Genomic DNA, 16,124 nt, shown 5'->3' with positions numbered 1-16,124 from the left:
GGGCAGAGCCCAACACACAGCCACCTGGTGCCACTCGCCCCCTGCCCCAGCACAGGGTCCCCGGTGTGTCCCAGACGCAGGCGCAGTGGCACTTACGTAGATCTCTGCTCCATAGAACCCATCCTGGTAGACGACCCTGAAAATGAGGTGGAGGTGTCAGAGCCTGGCCCATGTCACTGGCAGAGAGGGATCAGGTTGAAGCGGGTGAACTGGGGGAGCTGCTTCCAGCAGTGCAGCCGACAGGTGAGGAACAGCCATCCAGACAGCCCGCAGGCACATCTCGGGCTGGGACTCCTGGCAGGGAGGGCAGGGATGTGGGGACAGGCAGAGGGCACAGCCAAGGGCCAGGGTGCCACAGGGATGGAGGAGCTTGAGGCACGATCACCGCTGAGAGCAACTGAGCGGCCAGGTTGCCACAGCCGTGCCTGACACCAGAGCAGCCGCGTGTGCTGGGAGAGAGCATTTCCATTAACCAACCAACACAGCTGGAACAACGGTCCATGCTTTGGGGCGCAGGAGGCTGGTGAGCACTGGGGTCACCCTGAGGGGCAGCAGCCTGGGGGGTTTCACAGAGCCTGAGGCCAGGCAGGTGCTGGGGGAGCTGCAGTCCATTCCTGAAGTGTGAGAGCCTGGCAATGCCGATGCTGATGGCAGCAGAATTGGAGCAATGTGGCAGAAAACAGCCCTGCACTGCCCAGGTACTCACGCGCCGTAGGTGGGGATGGGCGGTGGCGGCGGCGCGGCTCGGAAGGTGTTGTAGACGGCGCGTCCTCGTCCCCGTAAGTGTGCCCCTCGGTAGGCTACAGCTGTACCCGTGGTGGGGTACGGGAACCCCGTTACTGCAGGAGGGAGGGGACAAACGTGGGCTTACCTCAGAAGCTCCCCACACAGCATGGCTGGGACCCCCGCAGTCACCGTGGGGCATCCCATGCCAAAGCCTGCCTCCATGCCCTGGCCCCGTAGGGATGCTGGGGCAGCGGGCCAAGGTGAGGGGAACTGGGCATGCAGGGCTGCAGGATGGGGAGAGGGGCTGGGGGCTGCTCGCTACTTCGAGCGGCGGTGGGGTCAGACACGGTGCAGAGCTGACATTCAGGGGGACCTGTGGCAAGGCTGGCCCTGACCCCATGTTACCTGCGTAGAACTCGGGGCCGTAGACCGCTCCCACTACCGGGTTCAGCTTCCAGCCTGCGGGCAGGGAGAGCCAGTGAGGCCGGGGGCACCCTTCCCACAGCACTTCCCCCCACCTCCCGGCTGGACTCCAAGAGGCCACAGCTCCCATCCCTGGGGCGCCTGGGAGGGCTGCACCCCCACACTGGGCAGGGAGCAGCTGCTCTCCCGTCTGCCCAAGGGCACGGAGGGGGTTTGCTGCAGGAGCTCAGCAGCAGCTGGGCAGCGATGGTGCCTGGGGATGCCCCTGCCTGCTGCAGCTCCATCTCTGCTCGCACTGACCCTTACCGTTGGTGTAGGGGTTGGTAACCTTCTTGTTCGTCATGACCCGGGCCGTGGCGTTGTTCACCTGTGGAGAGAGTGGACGGGAGCTCAGCGCCTGTGGGCAGTGGGGCTGGCGAGGCTGCAGTCCAGGGCCCGCTCGGATGTACTTGGCGCGTGTTGCTGCTGCTTCAGATACTGGAGCAAAGGATGCCAGCTGCACGGGGAGATGCGGTACGAGTCTCTGTCTGCAGCCACCCCGCCGTGATGCAGTCCTGCCTGTACCCCTGGCCAGCCCAGGCCTCCTGGCTCCAGTGACAAGTGTCAGTTGGGCTGCTGGCTGATGCCCTGACCACTGTGGTGCCATGTGCAGGCTGAGCCCCAGCGTGCTGCCACCAGGCTCGGCCGCCTCCTGTCCCCACCCTGTCTGACCCAGCCTGCAGGAAGGATGCTTGCAGCAGGAGCCTGGGTCACTGCAGCAAGCACCCGCAAACTCCTGCCCAGCTTTGTTGGACCATGTTCTCTGACAGGCAGGGCGCATCCTGCCAGGCTGCCCTTCCCTGCTCTCAGAATTGCTGGGGACATTTGCGTCCCACTCCCTCTGCTGTGTGCTGCCCCACTTCCCACCACTAGTCAGTAAGGTGCTGCCAATGCACAGGCAGAGCCTGATCCCTCTGCCTGGCTTAAAGAAATAAAAGTCTTGGGAGCTGGGCATTGCAGCAGTTGCCTGCACAGCAGGAGCGGGAGCCCTGTGCAGCATCCTTCCCTCCCAGGCACAGGGAAGGTGGAGATGGCATGTGGAGCAGAGAGCCCCTCTCCTCCCTGCAGAGCTTGGGGTGGCTTTGTGGTGGGCATAGGGACTGCAGGCAGCTGGGGTCTGTCAGACCCCTCTGTAACCAGCAAAACTCAGCCAGAGCCTGGACCAATGCCCCAGCTCTCCCCACACGCAGAAGGTTCGTTTGAATGGGACACTCCTTGCGCCAAGTGACAACCTTCCCAGCAGCCGGCACACATGCTCCTGTGCCGCATTCATGGATGCATGCACGCGCCAGGCAAACCTCCCCTGGGGCATGGGGATGGGACCTGGAGCTGCCCCAAAGCATCCCCTGCCCCAGCTTTCCCCTGCCCGTGGCCCCTGGGCAGCTCTGACCTGCCTGCAGCCCCCTGGCAGGAGAAAGCCCCCAGGTAGGGCGGAGGGGACGCACGTACACACAGGCATGGCACTAGCACACTTATCTGAGCACCTCAATCTTCCGGCCCTCTACGATGGTGCCATTCAGCTTCTCCCGTGCCCGGTCGGCATCTGTGCTAGTTTCAAAAGTTACAAACCCAAAACCCTGTGAGCAGAGGAGAAAAGGAGAAAGAAAGAGACAGAGAGAGACAGAGAGAGGGTGCGGGGACAGAGAGAGAGAGGGAGTGAATCAGGAGAGCTGGCGCAGGAGATGAGGCTGCCATAGTGCAGAGATGGAGAGCCTGGGCTGGGGCCCCCACTGGGTCCGGGGGTCCCAGCTGAGGCCCCAGCATTGCCCGTGAGCTGGGAGAAGAGTTTGGGAGAGGTGCACAGAAAGCAGGGAAGATACAACAGAGACATCCACACACAGAGGGACACAAGCTGCCTGTGCAGGAGGGGGCAGAGCGAGCCCTCCTCTCCCTCCAGTGCTCAGGGTGCAGGGACCCATGCAGCCCCCCCAGCCAGTGCAGGGCAGCAGGACAGGGCTGCCCTGGGTCCCACGGGGCAGGAGAGCAGGCAGTGGAGCTTCTGGGCATCCCAGCTCTGCCTGGCCCCCTCCCCAGGGCTTGCCGTAATGGCGCCAGCCACGGGTAGCACCCACCTTGGAGCCCCGCTCATTGAAAATGATCTCCACATCCAGGATCTTCCCGAATTGCTGCAAACAGAGAGACAAGAGGTGTGAACACCACAGAGCTCCCAGCCCTGTGCCCGCACCTGGGGCTGCTGGCACAGGGCTTCGCGCTCAGCCAGGCCAGGGACAGGCAGGGGGCTGCCTTGGGGGCCAGCCCACTGGACCCTCGGTGCCATGCAGGGGAAAGCCCTGTTGCTCCCATGGCACCTGCTCTTCCAGGACTTGAGGAGCATCACCCAAAATCTCATCAGCCTGCACTGCTCTGAATTCTAGTGGGGGCTGGGAAGGGAACAAGGGGAGAGGGACAAGGGCTCTGTGTTACTGCCCCCTTCACACATGGACCTTGGTCCAACAGCCTGGCTGTTAAGCAGGGTGCCCATCCTGCATGCCGCCGCTCCCGGCCAGCAGTGGCATGGAGGTAGCACAGGCCTTTGGGATGGGACAGTCCTAGGGTTTCTGTGGTGCCATGGGGCAGCACCTGAGTGGAGAGCAGGGCACGCGGGTGGCTGGATGGGGCTGGACTCACCCCAAACATTTGCCGCAGGTCAGGGTCCCGGAATCGGAAGGGGATGTTGGAGACGTGTAACCTCTTGGGCTGCTGCTTGTCTGTGTTGTCTGAGGAGTGTAGCTGCTGGCTGTCTGTCTGTGCCGCCTCATCTGTCTGCTGTGGGAAGCGCCGCCGGCCATCAGCTCCCAGCCTTGCCAGCCCCATGTCCCCTGGCAGGGGTCCAGGCTTGGGCACTGTCCCCTTCCCCTCTGCTTGATGCTACTTGGCCCCAGGGACACCCTGGACCCTGTGGTCCCCAAGCTCTGGGCAGCATCCCGTGGGCCTCCCTGCAGCCTGGCAAGTCAGGGTGATGCCAGAGGAGAACTCTGCCTCTGGGGAGTCGGGGAATGCCCAGCCTGGGGAACCAGCCACCAGCCCTGCCTGCACCCTTCCACCTCAGCCAGTGCTGACAGTGGGGTCAGGGGATCACCCATGCCATGAGTGGTGCCAGGGACATGGGGTGCTGAGAGCTGGGGGGACACAGGGAGTGCATCCCAGGGAGGGAGAGGCCTGGGAGACAGGGGGGTGGGGGTGTGTGTGGGTGGGTGGGGGTGTGGGGGGGGGTGTGGGTGTGGGGGTGTGGGGGTGTGGGTGTGGGGGTGGGTGGGGGTGGGTGGGGGTGGGTGGGTGTGGGGGTGTGTGTGTGGGGGGGTGTGGGTGGGTGTGGGGGGGTGTGGGGGTGTGTGTGGGGGTGTGGGTGTGGGGGTGTGTGTGTGGGGGTGTGGGTGGGTGTGGGTGTGTGGGTGTGGGTGTGTGGGGGTGTGTGGGGGTGTGTGGGGGTGTGGGGGTGTGGGGGTGTGTTGTGGGTGGGTGGGTGGGTGTGTGTGTGTGTGAGTGTGAGCGTGAGTGTGACCCACTGCAAGGAGCCAGCCAGCATCACGTGGCCCTGCACTGGCCTCCGTCCCCACTCAGTCAGCCCAGCTGCACAGTGCCCAGGGCCCGTGGCTGTGGCAGACGGGTGTGCGGCGGGGGCGGGGCAGCAGATCCCACACGCAGGGCTGCTGTAGCTGGACTGGGAAGTGCTCAGCTCAGCACTTTCCCCGGTGCTGCATTACAACCCCATAATTGAAGCTATCTGGTGGGAAGGCAGCCAAGCAGGTAGATTACAAGTGATTAGAAATGATGGGGGGACAGGACAGGACAGGACTGCAAGGGAGAGAGCCAGTGGCTGTGGTGGGGACACACAGCCCAGTGCCCTGAGGGACCACAGCCAGGCCAGCACCACTGCCCTGGTACCTCTCCTGGCAGCTCCGATGCTGCCCTCAGACCCCCCCGCACCCCCGACACCACTCCCTTACCGGTACCGTCTGTGTCCCTGCTATGGACTGTGTGCTGGCATCGGTGCCCGGCTGCTCGGCATGGCTCTGTGCTGGTGTGTAGAGGGTCATGGCGTGCTCTGGTACTGTGCTTTGTCCCGAGTAGTCCTGCGTGGGGTGGGGGTGCGGCGGCGCATACTCTGCGGGGATCCCATTCTGGGGGGGTGGGGGATACTGGGCCGGGGGGTAGGGCTGAGCCATCGCGTCTGGCGGAGCCGTGGCGTCCTGGTTACCCTGCCAAGACAGCGGCACCGACCCCCTTACCCACTGGTCTCCCCGGGGTGCCTGGGCTGCATCCTGCCCTGGGGAGGGGTCCTGGTCACTGCGGCCAGACCCAGGCCCCTCAGGCCCACCATGCCCCAGCCTTTGGTGTGTGTCCCCCCAGACCCTGGGCTGTCACCGTGCCACGGCAGCTCTTGGGTTCCATCGTACACAGCCAAGCCTCCATCCTCTCCTGCTCTGGGGCCCTGCCTGCCCCATGTGCTGGGGCTTGGGCAGCAGGAGAGCAGAGCAAACGCCCCTGTGGGGCTTACCTATGGAAGCCTGCACATTGCCATCTCCTTGGGGAAGGAAACCAGGGCAGCCCTCAGTTTGGAGCCCAACATGGGGCAAAGCAAAGCCAGGCTGGCAACGTTCCTCTTGCAGGGGACGGTACAGCATCAGCGCCTGCTGGCAGCAAACCTGGCATCCCAATGATGGTGATGGCAGCAAACAGTAGCACGGCCATGGAGGCATGGAGGGGCGGTCAGGCAGGAATGCTGATAGCCCCTTGGCCAACAACAGATCAATTAACTGCTAAATATTTGATTAGGCCCCTTGCTCTAATTCTGCCCACCTGACCACCTCAGTCAAACAGAGTGAGCTGCACATGTGCTACGGACCAAGGGCTGCCTATTGCCTGCTGGGGGGGCTGGCCTGAGGGGCTAGCATGGGGCTGCCAGCCTGCATCTCTCTTGCACACCCCACCCACCCACCCATCCACCATCCATCCATCATCCATCCATCCTCACAGCCCTATGTGCACCCACAGGCTCTGCCCTGTGGCACACGTGTGTGCTGCACGTACCACCACACACAGATGCCCGTTGTGGTGCACGGCAGCAGCCTCCGCCAGCAGCCAAGAGGCTGAGAATGCCTAAACCAGCACGCAGGGCAGTGCCAGCAGCCCCTCAGATGCTTTACAACCCGCCATGGCAGCCTCTCACCCATGAAATACATCTGTGGCTCAGCCTGTGGAGACAAGCTCCTTAATTGTGTGTGGCCAATTTATGGTACGGAGGGGTGGTGGGGTGCAGATGGGGGGGCCGCGCTGCCAGCCACCGTCCCCCAGCAAGCAGGGCCGTCGTGCCTGTGAGGGAGGCAATGGAGCCCGCACCAGAGGCACGGTGGGACCACATGCAAACCCAGCGTAAATAATCCCGCTACAGATCTGCAAGTCATTGGCAGGCTTGCCAGTGCCTTCCTGTGCTGACTCAGCTGCGCAGGGACACGCCAGCCAGATACACCTGCCAGTGCGGCCCGGGGCTGCCGATGCTGCAGGATGGTAGAGCCCCATCCCTGGCACTGCCCCTGAGCTGGGCATCCAGGGCAACGCTCCTGCCTACACCGCAGGTGCAAACCCCACCTCGCAGACGTGAGGGTTTCCACCCTGTGCTCAGCCTGGCCCCAGCACCTGAGCCTGCTCCAGGGAGCAGGCAGACACCAGTCACAACAGTCATGGTCCCAGTGCCTGACTCTCTCTCCCCACATCCCTGATGCTCAGTGCCTGACATTCCCTGCATCGCTGATCCCAGTGCCTGACCTTCCCTGCATCCCTGATGCCCAGTGCCTGACCCTCCCTGCCTCCGTGAACAGAGCCAGCAGCAGGAGCAGCCTGTAGCACTCCTGCGTGCTCTGTGCTGGACACTCAGTTTTGCTGTCACCATAGCCAGGCTCAGCCACCATCACAGCAGGGATGGGCACTTCTGCCCAGGCAGGAACAGTGAACAGGCAGGGGGATGCAGACAGGGGTTGGGGGAGGGGCTGTCCCCACCTGCCCAGGTCTTGGGCCCAACTGGCTCCTTGCCAGCCTGCCCTGACAGCCACGTTCATATATGTTATTAATTAGGGCTGTCGCAGTGCTAGTCAGCCCAAGTATTATTTCATTCAGGGACCATTAAGTTCCCCTGTTTTGCTCACCATTGCTGGGGCTGCTGGTGCTGCAGAGGAGCAGATCTACAGCTCCCAGCACCTCTCTCCTGTGCGCGCTGCCCGTCCGTGCGGACGAGGCTGCTCGGCTCAGTGGCTGGGGGCTGCCGGGGGTGAGAGCCCCGCGGGGAGGGGGATGGCGACAGGTTTGGCTGTGCGATGCCCATTGATGTCATGGGCAAGTGGCTGCTGCTCAGCCCCGCACCACGCACTGCCGGCATCCTCCCTTGCCGGCTGCTCTGGGCTGCCTGCAGTGTGGGAATAGCCCCGTCTGCAGGCAGCCCCAGGCAGTGAGGAAGCCCCCCTGCTCCTCCCAGAGGGGAGGCCCTGGCCCCACAGCCACCCCTGAGCCTGCACCAGGAGCAGCCCCTTCCCGGGGTCCCTCTCTGCGCTGAGTGCCTGGAGTGGGTCCTGGGGACCCACCTCTGCACCTCAGGGGAGGCAGCCAGACGGCACCGGCCTGCAGCCAGGTGGTGCTCCCAGCTCGGAGTGCCCAGCCGTGACTGGAGACCATGGCATGGTGCCAGGGCCAGGGGGCTCCAACAGGTGCCTCTTGCTCACACACTGCATGTCCTTCTAGGGGCATCATGGGGGATGCTCCCGCAAGGTGCTTTGTGGGGCAGCTTTCTGCACTTGCATTGAAAGAAATTCTGACTATTAACCACCCGTGGCCCTCATTTAGTAAACAAGAGAGGAGCTTAGTGCAGCACCCAAGGCCAAGGGTGGAGCAAACCTGTCGGTATTTAACAGAGCACAGGGAGCATGAGCAGCACCCATCACCTCTGCTCCCCATGCTGCCCACCTGCTCAGGCAAGATACCGGCACAGCTGTGGCATAGCCCTGTGCCGTAACACCACAGCCCTGGGGACAGCAGCAGAGGGCTGGGATGGGGAGCTGAGGCCTTCGCTGTCAAGGGCAGAAGCAGCTCTGGGAAGCGCAGCACATGCCGCTGCATCCTCTGGGCTGGCGGGTGTCCTGCTGCCTCCTGGCTCCTTGGCAGAGCACTGTGCTGAGGAGTCCAGGGCCAGGGGAGCCCCCTGAGAGCGGCTCTGTCCAGCCAGCTGCAGGATGCTGCTCCCCAAGGCCAGCCCTGGAAGGCAGAGCTGGTGGGACCCTGAGGTCCCCTGTGTGGTGTCCCCTGTGCAGCGGCGGCTCCTGCCCTGCTCATAGCTCAGCCTCGCAGCACCAGCCCTGCGCAGTGGCTGCCACAGCAGGCAGGGGGTAGATATCATCTTTAGCTGATTAAATGTCCCTCATTAACGAGTTTCTTTAATTAATGAAGTTTTTTTTGTTTGCTCCACTTGCTTTCTCCCCACCGCACTCTGCCTCCTCAGCACAATCCAGGCCATTTCCTTTCAAGTCATTTAGCGCGTGGGGCCGGTTCCTGCAGACGCCGCACTTTGGTGATTGTGCCTGTCAGCTTGGGGCTGACGACGCCATTTTTAACATTTGCTCCTTTTTAAGAAAATAACACACCAGGAGCCCCTGAACACAAGGGACATGTCTGAGCAATTAGCTGAGCACAGAGTGCCTGCACTACCGACAGGCCACCCACCCGCTAGCACCCTGCGGCACACCTAGCCCATGATGGGCATCCTGCTGGCATGGCACGAAGGTGCAGCACGCCAGCTCCCCAGAGTTACTGACTGCTTTCGAGCAACTATTACCTGCTGCCACCCACCTCCAGCTGCAGATGGACAGTGCGGCGGGTCCGCAAGGCCAGCCAGCAGGCCATGCCCAGACTCAGCCGGAGCCTCTGCTTGCACACACAGTCACGATTTATAACTGGGCAGCAGCCTGTCCTGGGGCTGCTCCCCTCGCCTGCGGCCGACACAAACACGCACAGAGTTTCCACCAAAGCCTCATGACCATCCCACTGCCTCGGCCAGGCCCTGCTCTCATCTCCAGCCCAGGGCAACCCCAACCTGGACAGCTCTGCCTGTGGGTGTCCTCTTCGTGCGCGCTGCACTCAGGCCAGTGCTGCTGGTGCAGGGGCAGCATGGCACCCCCTGGTTATGGCACAGCACCGCCTTGTCATGGCACATGTAGCCTGGCTGGATGCCAGCATGCTGAGCCCCAGAGCGGCTGGGGAGGGGGCACAGTCCTGTCACCATGCACCTCTCCACCACCAGCAAGAAGGGAGCCCTGAGAGCAGCATGCACCAAGGAGCCTGCAGCCACAGGTGTCAAAGAAGCAAAGGCAGCATGGATCTGCAGGCAGCTATGGGCAGCCAGCCCAGCTGTGGTCCCCAATGCCTGTGGCTGTCCCGCTCTTTCCACTGGGAACCAGCCACCTGCTGATGGGTGCTGCGAGGGGCTGGGGTCCTAGCCCCACCACAGCATCCAAGGAGGCCACTAAGATGTTCCTCCAAGCTGCAGAGCCTCAGCGGGCAGCATATCCTACAGGCAGAGCAGGCAGTGCAGGCGGCAAGCATGTTACTCTCACCCAGACTGGCTCCTGCTTGCTCGGTTGCTGTCAGGGCATCCCCTTGCTGCACTGCGAGACAGCCTGAGGTCAGAGCCGAGTGCAGGGAAGGGTGTTGAGCAATTCCCTGAGGGCACCCCTGCCCGCTCCTCTGCCTGTGCCAGGGCAGCTGCTTGCTGCTGCAACAGGTCTGCAGCACATTGCTGCAGCAGGACCTGTCGTGCCCGCCAGCAGCACATGTAGCTGGGGACAAACCAGGGCAGCAGACAGGGAAGCTGATGGGAGCATCCACTCCTCTGCCTGCTGCCTCAGAGCAAGGCAGCACAGCAGCCCTGCGCTGTGCTGAGCACTGAGAGACCGGCTCAGCAAATGCCCCGGCAGCAGCAGGAGGGTCCTCACACGGCCCCATGCCCCCCCCCAGGCACGCAGGGGCCACGTGGTGATGCTGTCATCGCAGGCTGCTGCGAGGCCATGCCCCGCACGGCTCATCTGCGTGACAGCCACAATGTCCCTCCTTCGATCCAGCTGCTCGCTCATGCTAATGACTGTCAACATGAAACAGAGGCCGTGAAGGGGAAGAAAATTACTCCCTGAAAAGGAATTGACTGATCCCCGTCATTTCTCAAGGAATCACTGACCTGTGAATATTTCATTACCCAAAATGCCGCGCCATCCATACAAAGCAGCATGCCCAGCCCCGAGCAGGCACCAGCCACAGAGCCCTGGGCTGCACCTGGGGAGTGAGGTCGGGGTGCTCACTGCAGGGATGTCCCTGGCCCCAGGAGGGACAAGCCCTGCCCACCATGGGAGCCAGTGGGAGATGGCAGCGGGTTGCTTCTCCTCTCCTCCCCACAACTGGGGCCATCGTGGCCCCACAGAGAGCTGGGGAAATCACCCCCAGACAATGGGGGAATCACCCCCCTGGGAAGGAACTGTGAAAGGAGGTGGGGAGCTGCGGAGGCTGGAGGTAGCAGCAGCCGTGCTTAATGTCTTCATTAAGGAGGAGGCAGGGGAGGGGTGAGAGCCGGCTAACAGCATCTGCCAGGGATGCTCAAGTGGGAAGCGGGGCTGGAGAGAACAGGCAGGACCCAAGGGGCTGGAGCGACTGCGTGAGACAAGGAGAAGGAGGAGGAGGAACAACAACAACAGCAGCAGGGGGTAAGGCAGGGCAGCCTGCTGGCAGGGGAAAAAGAGCATTTTTCTGGGCTGCCACACACCTGCCCCTTCTGCCCCAACTTCCCTGCACCAGGACCCTGCAAGGGGGGAGCTGCCCCTTGCCGGCCCAGGGCAGCAGGGCCAGATCCTGCCCTCAGCTCCATGAGCCCATTCTGACAGAGCCTGGCTGCTGCGGCACAGCCAGGGATGGACGCTGCTAGCCCTCTGCCCATGGGAGCCCAGGGAGGAAGGACATGGTGGCTGGCAGGCATGCAATAGCCAGCAGGAGGGGGGATAAGACACGAGACCAGGTGCCAGCACAAAGCTACCTGCGCATCCCCATCACCCCCTGTGCCGGGCAGGCAGGGAGCGGGGTCCAGCCCCAGGTCCTGGCTCCACCAGCTGGAAACTTCATTCGGAGCTGAGGCTGCATGAAATATTCATGAAGTAAATGGTGCAATTTCATCTGCATTCAGCCAACTTCATGTATATTTCAGAGTATTATGAAATGATAATGTTGTGTAACCGAGGCGAGATGGGGGTGCTTGGGGGGGCTCCCGGCTGTCCCCCACGTGTGCGCAGCTGACATCTCCCAGGCTCGCATGTACCTGTGCCACTGCATCAGGGAGCGACCAGGCTGCGTCACTGCCGGAGACATGACAGGATCAGGTCCGCAGTGAGCGGGAGGACAGCAGCTCTGGGACGCGTGGTGCTCCCTCCTGAGCAGGGCCTGGCACTGGTGGCAGTGACACAGGTCACCTGCAGCAGCTTCCAGCATCACCAGCAGTGCCAGGGCTCACTCGTAGCAGTTCCCGGCATCGCTGGTGTTGCTGGGGCTCATGCACAGCAGCTCCCAGCCCTGAGCAGATGCTGCTGGAGGGCAACAGCCAGGCTGGCAACACAGACCCAGCGTACACAGTGCTGGCCAGAATTCCCAGCAGTGCTTGGTCCCCAGCAGTCACCGAAGGGTTTGGGACAGGCAGGCACATGAGGCACAAGCTTGGCTGCAGAGCCTGGGGACCAGGACAGGCTGTAGAGGACCCAAGTCCTCAGCAGTGTACACCTGAGCTACCTGCTCCTCTGGAGCCCTGCAGACACCGGAGAATCGGATGTGGGTGCCTACGCACTGCATGGCTCTGCATACCAGAGTGTCTAAGCCATGCCAGAGGCTGGTGTGGCTGCTGCTGCCAGTGGTTCGGAGGGGCAGCCACTGTCTCCCCACTGCTGGCAGGGGCTGGGGGCTCTGGAGAGCAGCTGCTCTGGGAAGGGCTGCAGGGTGCCTCATCCCCAGTGCACCCAGCAGAGAGGCACTGAGCACCTTCAGGTGTCCCAGCCCACACTGCCGAGCCATGGCATGTGGGTGGCTGTTAGAGCCCAGGCAGAGAGGGGCAGGGCCCAGAGAGGAGCAGGTATCTTCCTCCAGTGGGGCCACACGCCAGCAGGTCTACGGTCCCTCCCAGGGTCCCATAGCAGGCAGGCCCCCAGCAGCCACAGCCCTTGTGCGGTGCTGCTGGAGTTACCTGCAGCTAAGTCCAGCCCAGCTGGATCCAGACAGCTCAGGACACAGCGCATAGCAGGATGAAGGGCCACATCCACCAGCCTCATGCCTCTCCCACAAGCACCACGCCGGCTCCAGCCACCATCTCAGCACCCTGCCCCACAGCTCGCAGGTCCTTGAGGAGCCCAGCCAGCACTGCCCAGACCCTGGTGCCACTCCTGCAAAGCTCTTCGCACCCAGGAGCCCACCCATGGCGCCCCATCACTGTCACACCGCCTCTGTGCTGGGGCTCTGGCACAGTTGCATGTGGCACTTGCTCACACGCAGCCTCTGAAGCGTGCGCATGCTCTCACCAGCCAACGTGGGCACTCGGGGAACCACGGACCTGCGTGTGCACCCGGACAAGCTGTCTCGCACAGTCCTCTCTAATAAGCAGTCAGGAGCATAATTTTTCCTCTAATTACATATTCAGCACTTCTGAGAAAATGAGATTTTGGTAATTCAATTGGACTGAGAAGCAGGGCTATAATAAAATGAAATTTGTAACAATCGCGCAGTTAAATTAGTTAAATGGAGAGGAAGGAGCTGTGGAAAATTGACCCCTTGATCTCCTAAAGACTAATCAGACATTTGAACCAAGTTGTGCTAAAAAAGCCCCCAGGGTGTTGCGTTGGTAGAGTGAGGGGGAAACCAGAGATGCCATGAGGGAAGAGCTGGAAAACAGTCAGGACCGCACAGTGCCACAGAGGGGACCGCCCCCCAGCCCCGCTCTGCACCCAGCATGGGATGGGTTTGGTGGGGAGGGTGCCAGGGTACAATGCCAGGTCCTGATGATAGCCGGTGCTGTGGAGGCCACTGCCTCTGCCACTGCCGTGCCCTGCCATGGGACCAGCCCTGAGTGAGGACAGCCATCACAAGGACACCAGGACAGGGATACGCATAGCACACTGCATCGAGCAGCACACTGGTTGAGAGAGGGATGTCCCATGAGCTGGGGGGCGCTCTGCAGCAGGTACAAAGTAATTAGCCTCAATATTTATCTTGTTGTTTTTTATTTTTTCTTGTGAAAGAAAAGGAGAAAAAGATGAGTTTCTCATTTGCAAGTTAATCAGTCTAATTACCTCTAATTAAGAGCTCCCCACACAATGCAGATCACAAATAAGCTGCCACTGTCGCCTGCTCCCACTCTTCTCTCCCCATTTCTGATTTTATACAAGAGCTGTTTGAAAGCTGCGGCTGGTGCCGTGGCGGGGAGATGCTGAGCAGACACAGCCAGGGGGAGCAGATGTGGGATCCCCCCAGGCTGGGGGCTGCTCCCCTCCACAGCCAGTGGCAGAGCTCTGCTGGACACGCTCAGGGAGGCCCCACTGCTGCTCCCCTGGGGGACCGTGTCCCAGAGCCAGGGCTCAGCTCATCCCGGCCTCTCTGACCCCTGCACTGAAGCATGACCTGCATGTCCTTCCCCTGCTTCCCTCCCTGGGCAGCTCCTGCCTGCACGAGGGACTTTGCCCTCATGCCCTGACCGGCCTCGCTGCTGGGGTACAAGGTGGCCACACACATGGTACCCGCAGGCAGCCGGAGCGGGGATGCAGCCAGCATGGCCCCAGCTCGCAGCCCAGACCCCAAGGCTTGGGCTCTGGCCCCACCAGCACTGCACAGCCCCAGCCAGCCTGGGTGAAGGGACAGGGACAGGAATCTGCTGGTAAACACTGGCCTCACCCAGCCCAAAAGCTGCTGAAGGGGTGCTGACGGTCGGGCAGCCACATGGTGCCAGTGGCTCCCCAGCCCTGCAGAGAGCTGCAGGAGGCTGCGGGGATGCAGGGCAGCAGCATGATCCCCAGTATGGGTGCTGGGCATGGAGCAGGGGAGGAATTGAGCAGCTGGGGCAGGCTGGGGCACGTGGGCAGCTGGGCACAGTGCTCTGTTGCTCAGCCTTGCTAACATAGTGCCTCAGCACCACCGGTCCCCTCCTCTCCCTGGCTCTGCCACAGCTGGCTGGAGGGGGACACAACAGCAGCGGGGAGCACAGGGTGAGGAGCTGAGGGCCAGGCAGCATGCCACCCACCCTGCCTGCCCCTCTGTGCAACCAGGGAAAGTACCCCACGTGGCGCTGGGAGCTGTGGCAATCATGTCAGCTTATATGTCATTTTCTATTCAGGTAATGTGAGCAGTGAGGGATCACTGCTCGGAGATGAGGGGAAAATCATGATAAAGTGCTGCAAGCCCAGCGCTCCAGTGAGGGAGAGCAGGAGCGGCCAAACCTGTCTCGTCCCCCCACCATGGGGACGCTGCCGGGCATACCCCTATATCCCACAGCAAGCTCCACCACCAGCATGGCCCTGCGGGCATGCACCAGCCACCGGCCACAGGGACCCAGTGGGCACATGGCCACCCTGGCTCTGCGGACGTGCTCCAGCCCCAGCACCCATTTCATGCTGGCGGGACCAGGGCACAGCAGCCTCCCAGCTCTGATAGCAGAGGAATGGCTGAAATCCCCGCTTATAGGAGCAGGACCCGGCTCTGCAGACGCTGACCCTGACACATCTCCAAACCACCTGCCTTCCCTGGCAGCACCAGCCTGTCCCACACACCAAAACCCTGGCAGCACCAGCGTGGAGGCGGGGGCTGCCTGACTCCTGCTCCCAGCACCATCCCTGCAAACTGCCTCCTCCAGCTGGGTCTCCTTCCAGCACTTGTCTCACTCTGTTTAATAGGTTATTGCTGCCAGGGATCACATCTCAGCAGTGCTGCTCACACAGGGGCTGGAGCAAATCCTGCTGATGCTGTGCAAACTCTCTCTGTAAGATCCGTGCAGTGCAGCCAGGACACCAAGGCCTCTGGGGTGGGGGCTCTACTGTGGGAGGTGCTGCGGCTGCCAACTGCTGGAGCTGGCTGGATGCTCAGGAAGGTGCCAGGGGGACAGAAGTGAGAACCTGGGTAGGGGAACACAGGCTGGGGACAGTGGGGCTTGTAGAGGATTTGGGAACCGCACCTGAACCCCTGCAGGCAATGTCTGCAGCCCTGGGGGATGTCTGTCTTCAGCAGCCACCACAAACCTGTCACCTTCTTGGACATGGCCTTTTGTCCCTCCCTGGACAGACTCTTGCCTATGCCAGGGCCTCCCCCAACCTGCAGCCTACCCTGCTTGGGTCAGAGGGGTCTGCTCCCCAAGTGGCCAGCTGGGCTGCACTGCCAGCAGTGCCACCACTGCTGTGGCCATCGCCCCAGGGAGTGAGGGAGGATGTCTGCTCCCACCTGGCCGGATGAATGCCAGGTAAGGTGGCACAGGTCAAAGCCCTGCTGGTACGGCCATGCTTGCCTGCGGGCAGTGCAGGTGTGAGGCCCTGCAGGCAGCCTGGAGCGCCGAGCCTGCCCAATGGCAGCAGCACTGCACTGGGCCAGTAGTCACGGCATGGCCAGGGCTGCAGAGCCCCCTAGTCACACACTTCTGGGCTCAGACTGGGGCTTGCACTGGTACAGCGGGGCTCACCAGGTGATAGCCGTTGCCGCAGGGAGCAGCCTCAGTGTGCTAAGGTCCTGGCACAAGCAGGGATGTGCCCGCACTGCCTTGAAGCCATGCCCAGCACATGGCTGCACTACACTGGGGGGCTCGTGCCCATGTTCACTCTGCACCTCCAGGCTTTCACTGGGGGCTGCCGTTTACCCGCAGCACTGCCCTAAGTCCGGCTCCTGCCCCCCCTACCCCA

The 16,124-nt window shown here is 62.3% G+C and overlaps 1 protein-coding gene across 16 annotated transcripts in view; it reads right to left on the bottom strand.

The window, feature by feature from the left end:
- The window catches only part of RBFOX3 (RNA binding fox-1 homolog 3), a 188,720-nt gene that overhangs the window by 4,098 nt on the left and 168,498 nt on the right, over positions 1 to 16,124 (bottom strand). For 14 of the 16 annotated variants that reach the window (XM_055696976.1, XM_027801296.2, XM_055696967.1 and 11 more), the window contains 8 exons: positions 5,136 to 5,387; positions 3,817 to 3,954; positions 3,261 to 3,314; positions 2,673 to 2,765; positions 1,456 to 1,516; positions 1,132 to 1,185; positions 707 to 839; positions 97 to 136 (listed from right to left, as the gene is read on the bottom strand). In XM_055696976.1, coding sequence (XP_055552951.1) covers positions 97 to 136; positions 707 to 839; positions 1,132 to 1,185; positions 1,456 to 1,516; positions 2,673 to 2,765; positions 3,261 to 3,314; positions 3,817 to 3,954; positions 5,136 to 5,387 — 825 coding nt within the window. The remainder of the gene's footprint in view (positions 1 to 96; positions 137 to 706; positions 840 to 1,131; positions 1,186 to 1,455; positions 1,517 to 2,672; positions 2,766 to 3,260; positions 3,315 to 3,816; positions 3,955 to 5,135; positions 5,388 to 16,124) is intronic. The other 2 variants (XM_055697017.1, XM_055697022.1) reach the window with 1 other exon arrangement.

Source organism: Falco cherrug, chromosome 1 (assembly GCF_023634085.1).
Source record: "Falco cherrug isolate bFalChe1 chromosome 1, bFalChe1.pri, whole genome shotgun sequence".
Lineage (NCBI taxonomy): Eukaryota > Metazoa > Chordata > Aves > Falconiformes > Falconidae > Falco > Falco cherrug.
Note: the sequence above shows the minus strand (reverse complement) of the source record. Positions and strands in the feature narration are given on the sequence as shown.